Source organism: Pistacia vera, unplaced genomic scaffold (assembly GCF_008641045.1).
Source record: "Pistacia vera cultivar Batoury unplaced genomic scaffold, PisVer_v2 Contig586, whole genome shotgun sequence".
Lineage (NCBI taxonomy): Eukaryota > Viridiplantae > Streptophyta > Magnoliopsida > Sapindales > Anacardiaceae > Pistacia > Pistacia vera.
The window spans coordinates 379,957-389,216 of record NW_022196430.1 but is presented as its reverse complement, the minus strand read 5'-3'; the positions used below and the strand labels follow the sequence as shown (position 1 = coordinate 389,216).

Genomic DNA, 9,260 nt, shown 5'->3' with positions numbered 1-9,260 from the left:
AAATATTCTATAAAAGTATTTGGTATGCCTTCTTTTGAATAAAAATGATCAAAGTAGAACTTATTAAAGTAAATCTTATGAAAACTTTAAATTCAATGGCTATTGAGTCGAGTAATGATCGACATAATGATGTGGCATCCAATATGGATAATGAAAAACCAACGAGAATAAATCATCAGTACATGATTACCTGAATTAATTAATGCTCCAAACAATGCCTTGATGGTTGATTGGCAGTCATTGAATATGATCACTACTGCAAAAAAATAAAGAACACCATTATCACACATAAATTACTCGTGACGATTCAAACACAAGTCAACAGCATCCCCTATATGGTTTCTGAACGTGACATTATGAGATACAATATTAACAAGAATCCCGTTACAGCCACTGCTTTATATAAATTGCCCATTATTTATTTCAGATGCGGAAGTATTAGATGCTATGCAGAAGAAGGGGATGCTTGCCCTTGTCTGTCTCTTTTTTAAGATGCTTATTGCTATTTATATGTAAGTTCTTTAACATTACAATCACTCTTTATTGGAAAAAAGGTCCAGTGAAAGAGAGCACAAGCACAAAAGTGGTGATGTGATTTTCAATTTTCAGTCACCACTATTCTTGTCTGTTTTGCTGTTTATGTATAGTTTATTAATCTGTATGATTTCATTGTGTTTCCACAGAGCGCAAGAATTCGGTAGAGAGGAAAGAAGGTTTCACAACACTTTCTCATTCATAATTAGTATTGAGCAAAAGCTCAATAGTTAGAACATGAATTTCCAAGGACAATTGAAGCCTGTCATCACCATGGTGGCTGTTAACTTTGGATTTGCTGCTGTGAATGTACTTCTTAAGAAGATTCTTGATCAAGGAACCAACCATTTGGTTATTGTTGCATACCGACAGTTAATTTCAGCTATTTTTTTGGCACCCATTGCCTACTTTGTGGAAAGGTAACAATTATTTAGCCTTTCTATTTTAACTTACATTTGAAGTACTTGGGTAAATCCATCCTGTTCTCTAATAACCTTTTCTGTAGAAAATTTTGTAACAAAGAACTTTAAGTTACTCTTCTTGCAGGGAAATTAGACCCAAGCTTACTTTACAGATCTTATGTCAGCTGTTTTTCAGCGCTCTAGTCGGGTTAGTAATAATATCTTTGATTGATGAGGTACCCTTGATTTAGATTATTGTTTTCGTAGACGACTGATGAAATTATTGAAGTATTTCAGGGTAACACTAGCACAGTACTTCCTTCTTCTCGGACTTAAATACACATCTGCTACTTTCTCGTGTGCATTCATCAACATGGTTCCCGTTATCACATTCTTATTGGCGTTACCATTTGGGTAATAGCAAACACTAACTCTATGCATTTGAATTGATAACCAAATTATTAACTACTTCAACACTTGCAGATTAGAGAAAGTGAACCTGAAAAGCTTGGCTGGGGGCTGTAAGGTGTTCGGCACACTTGTTTGCTTTGGTGGAGTTATATTATTGATCCTTTACAAAGGAAAGCCATTAATAAACCAACATCATCTAACAAAACATGGCGACATGACGTTCTCGACAAGTAAGACAGAGAGTTGGGCCATTGGTACAATATTTTTGATAGCAGGATGCATTGTGTGGTCTTCATGGTTCCTTATGCAAGCAAGAATTGGTAAGAGATATCCATGTCAATATTCTAGCACTGCTATTTTGTCCTCCTTCGGTGCCATTCAGTCTGCCATCTTGTGTTTGATTATGGAGAAGAATCTTTCTGGGTGGATTCTGCAAGGAAAATTGGAGATAGCAAGTATCATATATGCTGTAAGTACTCTCTTTCCGACTAACATATCAGATGTCACATAAGATAACTTTATGCTGCAAGTAAAATATCACTTGGCACATAACAAAACTTTATATAAATTTTGTTTCCTTATTCTGCAGAAAAAAAACCATATTTTTTCAAGTTTGAAGTTACTTCCGTTATTCAGTAAAATTCAAGTTATGGAAATGTTAAACCCAGATGCAAAATTCAACAAAAAGCTATTTGTTTCATGCGTGGAAACAGGGCGTGGTGGGATCAGGCTTGTGCTATGTGGGGATGTCTTGGTCTGTTAAACAAAGAGGTCCTGTATTCACATCTGCATTTACTCCTCTCATACAGATATTTGTAGCCATATTTGATTTCTCTATTCTACATGGGCCGCTTCATCTTGGAAGGTTAATTGTTTTCTTAAATTTTTTGTTTTACATAATTATTGCAGCCATCAAATGATTAACACCATCCATTTGTTAATGAACAGTGTTGTAGGATCTATCCTACTTATAATGGGTCTCTACATTCTCCTATGGGGTAAAAGCAAGGAGATAGAGGTATGTCAGACTCAGACCAAGCAAGCTCAAGTTGGTCAGCTGCAAGATGAACAGTCTACTGCAGTTTCGCATATCATTCCAGTCACTAGTGATTCAACAGTTCCTTGACCATTCATGCTTACAAACACCAACGGCGTTCCCTTCCCAAATCGTTTGGTGGGTTGTAACACCATTAATAGGAGCCTAGTTGGTATAATTGTGTTAGTGTACTGTAATGGAGATCTGCATTCTTATAAATGGAGAAAGATAATAATTATCCTCCTTATTGTGTATGAATTAGTCAACTGCTCCTATTATATTATTGGCTTCAATGTTTCACTGATACCATTGCTCAGCATTATCTGATACATATCTCAAATTAAAATTATATAATTAAATTAATAAAACATAATTAAGGACAAACCAAACACACAATTAAATTAATAAAACATAATTAAGGACAAACCAAACACACCATACTCGGTCAAATAGATGGAAATACAAATGTGTAAGGAATCGAGAAAGAGAGGGGCAAAAAGAAGTAATTCAAGACAATAATACTGCCATAGTATGCCAAAGAGAAAAGAAAAAAAGAGAAAAGAAAAGAATTTTTCTATATTTTTCGGTATATTGTAAGCCTGTACAATGGCTAATTTAAACAATTCTTGTAAATGTAAAATATGAAAACAATAAATACAAATCCTTGTAATTTGTTCAATCAATCACATGAATTAAGGTGATTGATTGGAGCCTTAATCACTCCTTAATCTCAGCCAGCAGAGATCAAGGGAAATCAATAATAATAAAGATGCATTCCATATTTCGTCGCTCCCCCTCAAGCTTGTGGTTTGTAAATATCAAAAACTCCAAGTTTGCTAAATAGATATGGATGATGTCTGTTGCATAATGGCTTTGTGAAGATGTCTGCTGGTTGTTCTGAAGTATAAATGTGTAAAGTCTTAATTACTCATTCTTGTATTTTACTCCTGACAAATTGGTAATCAATTTCTATATGTTTCGTTCTTTCATGGAATACTAGATTTTTTGCTATGTCGTTTGCAGCCTTGTTATCACAATATAAAAAAATACTCACTTGTACTTCTAGATCTTTCAATAAACCCAGAATCCGGACGATCTCACACGGTGTCTTTGCCATGGCTCTGTATTTGGCTTCTGCTGAAGAAAGAGATATTGTCGATTGTTTCTTTGTTCTTCAAGAAATAAGAGCTCCCCCTAGCTTGATGCAGAATCCTGTAAGTGATTTTCTTATCATCGGACATGTGGCCCAGTCTGAGTCATAGTGAGCTGTGATATCCAAACCTTTGTCTCGAGGAAGGAGTCCTAAGCTAGGACATCCTTTTAAGTATTTCAGAACCTTTATCGTTGCATCTATTTGAGATTGTTTAGGTCCATGCATGAACTGACTAAGAATGTAGGCTACAATGCATAACTGATGTTTGGACGAGTCATGGTGAGGTAGATCAATCACCCAACAAGTCTTTGATAGTTTGTAGGGTCTTCCAGAGGTGGATCATCTTCAGTAGACGATATCCCATTGTCATATTCTTGAGTAGTCAATTTGGTATTTTGTTCTACTAGAATAATACTTGGCTTGCATCTTGATAGCTTAGAATCAGAAATGGGTTCCGAGACATATTTCCGTTGGTTGAGAGATATTCCTGCCAGGGATCTTGCAATTTCCATTCCTAGGAACTATTTTGGCTCTCCTAGATCTTTTATTCGGAATTGTCTGTTGAGATGCTCTTTCAAGGATTTGATGCGTACTTGATCATTTCTTGTAATAAGAATGTCATCGACGTAGATGATTAGAGCAATAAAAGTTTTACCTTTGTGTCAGGTAAATAATGCATAGTCATGTTTGGGCTGAACAAATCCTATACTAGTGAGAGCTTTGTTGAATTTCTCATTCTATTGCCGAGATGCTTATTTTAGTCCATAGAGGGATTTTCGCAGACAACATACTATGTTCTCCCCCTGTCTATGAATGGTAGGAGGAAGATTTATATGAAGGAAGGTATTATGAACATCCATCTGATGGAGAGGCCAGTTACGAATGGAAGCCATTTTAAGGAAAACACGAACAATGACATGTTTGACATTGGTGAGAAAGTCTCTTGATAATCAAATCCCTCACGTTGAGTAAATCTTTTGGCTACCAATTGGGCTTTGTAATGTTCAATGGAGCCATCAGTATGGTGCTTGATTTTTGTAAACTCATTTACAGCCAATGGGTTTTCTATGAGAGGAACGAGGCACTAAATCGAAGGTATGATTCTGAGTCAAAGCAGTAAGTTCATCAGCCATTGCTTGAAGTCAGTGAGATTGTTGAACAACATCTGAGTAACTAGTGGGTTCTCAATCGGCGGAGACATGATTGATACAAGCTCTGTGTACGGGAGAGAGACGGTCATAACTCATATAATTGGAGGTAGGATACAATGTACTTAAGGAATCTGAAATTGTGGACACTCATAGTTTTTGTCCAGATTAGTGGCCAAGTATGCTGAGTACTATGACGTGTGGGAACAGCTTGAACTAGAACACTGGATCCTGGTGGGAAAACAGCTGGAATAGGGGATCTTGGTAGGGAAACAGCAGTAGGTATCTGAATAGGTGATTCTGCTGAAGGATTATCAATGGCTACTGTGTTAGAATCAGAGGTAGGAATATCAGGCTGAGAAACCAAAGGAGCAGGTAGCATAGTAAAAATAGGATCTGGTAGAGCATCAGCTTCAGGTTTCTATGAGAGGGACAAGACACTAGATCCCAGGTATGATTCTAAGTCAAAGCAGTAAGTTATCAGCCATTGCTTGAAGCCAGTGAGATTGTTGAACAACATCTGAGTAACTAGTGGGTTCTCAGTCGACGGAGACATGACTGATACAAGCTCTGTGTACGGGAGAGAGACGGTCATAACTCACATAATTGGAGATAGGATACAAAGTACTTGAGGAATCTGAAATTGTGGACACTCATAGTTTTTGTCCAGATTAGTGGCCAAGTATGCCGAGTACTATGGCGTGTGGGAACAGCTTGAACTAGAACACTGGATCCTGGTGGGAAAACGGTTGGAACAGGGGATCTTGGTAGGGAAATAGCAGTAGGTATCTGAATAGGTGATTTTGCTGAAGGATCATCAGTGGCTACTGTGTTAGAATCAGAGGTAGGAGTATCAGGCTAAGAAACCAAACGAGCAAGTAGCATAGAGAAAAATAGGATCCGGTAGAGCATCAGCTTCAGGAAATAGCCTGCACGATGGAGATGAAATAGTATTCTTGGTGGCAAATTAAAAAATGTCTTCATGAAACACAACATCTCTGGAGATCTGAAACCTGTTTGCAACCGGATCATACACTCCTATTATATTATTGGCTTCAATGTTTCACTGATACCATTGTTCAACATTATCTTACACATATCTCAAATTAAAATTATATAATTAAATTAATAAAACATAATTGAGGACAAACCAAACACACAATACTCGATCAAATAGGATGGAAATACAAATGCATTTAATATTTTTACTGAATTTGACACCAACGAAATAAGCACATGCAAACTACTACGAATCTATATACGAGGTGATTATGAGAATGTTTGTAATGTAATGATAATATATGTTTGAAGAAATATAAATAAAAGATTGACAAGAGAGATTTTTGGAGTGGTTCGGATGCTGTAAGCAAGTCCTATATTTACCGTTATTTTATTATTTTCTGACTGTTTTTTTGATATTGTCCGTAAAGCGTAGAAAGATGAAGTAATAATTTTTTTAATGAAATGATTATTTGCTTGCTTGGCTTGAAGAAATTGCAAAGTGTAGCAATTATTTCTTCCTCAAATTCTGATGACTTCTTGGGGTTGTGCCAAATGACCCTTCGTTGATAACAGCTTCATTTTATGGGAGCCAGACAGCCAGTTGGGTGACAAGTGACAACACAACATTCAAGTTTGTTTATAATGGCAAGGACACGTGGCCTGAATCCACGCATTAGGGCTTTTATGGCACAACACCATATTAAAGATTTCCCTCCACCCATAGCTTAAGCTTTCAAATTAATATTTAAATTTAATATATCTACTTGTTAACAATATATTGTTTATAGCAATACGAGATATTATCGATATTATGAAATTAATTTGGATTTTCTAAATTTTATATTATAGTATTTCCTTTTTTTTTTTAGTTNTCTTGTTGGATAATATCTTCAAGAATCAGTCTGGGTGATGTAGAGGTAGTAATGGTATCTCTGGCAAACGGAAAAGTTTCTTCATGAAACACAACATCTCTGGAAATCAGGAACTTGTTTTCAACTGGATCATATAGCTTGTAACCTTTCTGAAGCATAGGATGTCCCATAAATATACAACGGGTGGCTCGGGTACCAAACTTGTCTTGGGAGCCAAGGGTGGCAGCATAACAAAGGCAACCAAAAACTCGGAAGTGGTCAAGAGCTGGTGGCTCCTTGAACAATATCTCATAAGGAGTCTTACCTTGAAGAACTCTGGTTGGCATGTGATTGACTAGGTATGTGGCTGTGATCACACATTCGCCCCAAAAAGAAACAGGTATGTGGGCTTAGTGTTTAAGGGTACAGGCTACTTCAAGTGGATGACGGTATTTTCTTTCGACAACCCCATTTTGTTGTGGTGTATATGTGCAAGAGCTTTCATGCAGAATGCCAAGAGATAAAAATATAGATGAACAATTATAATTAAAAAACTCCCTAGCATTGTTGGTTTTAACTCTTTGTACTGAAGTATGAAACTGGGTGGTGACCATGGATAGGAAATTCTTAATTTGAGTGAGTGTTTGAGATTTGGATTGCATGAGGAATGTCCATGTACCCTGGGAAAAATCATCAACAATGGTGAGGAAAAATCTAGATCCATCATGATTTGGGGTGTGGTAGGGCCCCCAAATATCAAGATGGATTAAAACAAAAGGTTGGGTTGTAGTGGAAGTGTTATGTGGAAAGGTAATGCGGACTTGTTTAGCCAGTGGACATATAAGACATTGAGGGTAAGGGATAGTTGCACTGTGACCTAATTGTTGATGAAGAATAAGGGAATTTTTATTAATCATAGTATTACAATTGGAAATTTTATTTTGACTACAAGTAGTGAGACTTTTAGGAGATTCAGCAGGTGCCCAATAGTATAGACCTCTATTGACTTTACCCAAGCCCATCAGTTTCCCAGTCGAAGGGTCCTGAAATTTACATGTGTTAGGACAAAACTCTATAGTGCAACTATTGTCTTCACATATTTTGGATATTGAGATAAGATTAAAATGAAATGTAGGAACACATAACACATTTTTAAGTGATAAAGTGGCAGATAAGTGGACGGTTCCTATATGAGTAGTTGGGGTGATATTTCCATTCGGCATACGAACGGAATTGGATGAGGTAGTGGTAATTGTGGTAAAAAAATTTGGGTGACAAATAATGTGATCACTAGCCCCTGAATCAATAATCCACATATCAGTTGTGAGTACATTAAAACAGTAAAAGGTACCTGCATAAGATGCGGTGGGAGCAGTCAAGGCATTGTTCAGTAATTGGAGCAATTGATTATATTGTTCCGAGTTGAGAGTAGACGTTGACTGATTTCCAAGAGAAACTTGGAAAGAAGAAGAATCACCATTTCTCTCCTTGTTGTTGGAATCCAGACAACCATGTAACCTCCAACAATCATCCCGATCATGATTTCTTCTTTTTCAATAATCACAATATAATTGATTTTTATTGGATCTTGAATTTCTCGGCCCATTTGACCCAGATCCAGACCCGTTTGATCCATGTTCAAATCTAGTTGACCCGGTTGACCAAGATGTTGACCTGTTTGACCCGGTGTGTAACGTGGCACGATTGGAACTGTGAGATACGTTTAAAAAAGCGACGAGTCTTTGGCCGTCAGATCTCGAGATTGAATCTGAGCCCTTCATCTCATAATATATAAGAGAAGGTTTTTCACCTTCATTTTGCCGTAGCCGCCAGGAACAATCACCCTGAACCAGGCGATGTTCTCTTCTCACCGGTCTCCGATGGACTGGAATTAGTCCTCATCAAACAAACCCTCACCGGATTTGACAATTATGCCTCCTTATCTTGCGATTTCCCGCGAGCCCTCATTACCAAAGACAAAGATCCATTTCTTGATGGGGCTTTTCAACCACCGCCGCAACCTCTTCTCCAACGCCACTGGAATCGTTGTAATATGTTGGTCCAGTCATGGATCAGTAATTGCCTTTCGTCAGAGGTTGTGGTTGGGCTCCCACCAACAGAAATGGCTACCAAAATCTAGGCTAACATCAAAGAGATGTATGGGAAGCTCGATCTTGCCAAAATTTTCACTCTCCAGCAGCGTCTCATCGAACTCAGGCAAGGGAACAACTCGGTCACCACTTATTTCAATCGACTCTCTACTGTTTGGAACAAGTTAGACGCTGCCAAAGAAACGCTTAAGGGGCCACCAGAAACACTCAACCAATACCACAGAATGCGAGATCACGACCGATTGTCGCATTTTTTGTTTGGATTAAATGACGGTTTTCTCTCTTTCAGGACACAGGTACTAGCCACATCTCCACCACCCTCTCTCCGCCGAAGTTTTCAACTGGCGGTGGAAGATGAGAGCCAACGCCAGTTGAACTCCGACAGAACGTCAACAGATTCAATTGCAGTAGCTGAAATCATTCAAAAAGGGTGCAGGTAGGGATTTGGATCCGAACCCGATATCGGAATAGAATCCGGGTTGTAACTCGGTATTCCAAGAGAGGCTGGGTCAGGCCTTGAATGAGTAAAAGATTCCAGGTTGTAACTCGACAGTCTAAGAGAGGCTGGGTCAGGCCTTGAATGGGTAAAAGATTCCAGGTTGTAACGCGGCAT

The 9,260-nt window shown here is 37.9% G+C and overlaps 1 protein-coding gene across 1 annotated transcript; it reads left to right on the top strand.

Moving 5' to 3' along the window:
- The first annotated feature begins 689 nt into the window (after window positions 1–689).
- Window positions 690–2,600, top strand: LOC116109647 (WAT1-related protein At3g30340-like). Its single transcript, XM_031395874.1, has 6 exons — window positions 690–953; window positions 1,081–1,143; window positions 1,233–1,349; window positions 1,419–1,815; window positions 2,060–2,211; window positions 2,295–2,600. The coding sequence occupies exons 1-6, from the start codon at window positions 772–774 to the stop codon at window positions 2,470–2,472; spliced, it is 1,089 nt and encodes a 362-aa protein (XP_031251734.1). The 5' UTR covers window positions 690–771; the 3' UTR covers window positions 2,473–2,600.
- Window positions 2,601–9,260: the final 6,660 nt, after the last annotated feature.

Excerpts from the sequence above, each read along its gene's own strand:
- LOC116109647 (XM_031395874.1), top strand. The coding sequence starts at position 772 with ATGAATTTCCAAGGACAATTGAAGCCTGTCATCACCATGGTGGCTGTT. Across the intron at positions 1,816-2,059 it reads TAGCAAGTATCATATATGCT|GGCGTGGTGGGATCAGGCTT; the intron begins GTAAGTACTCTC and ends GCGTGGAAACAG. Across the intron at positions 2,212-2,294 it reads GGGCCGCTTCATCTTGGAAG|TGTTGTAGGATCTATCCTAC; the intron begins GTTAATTGTTTT and ends GTTAATGAACAG.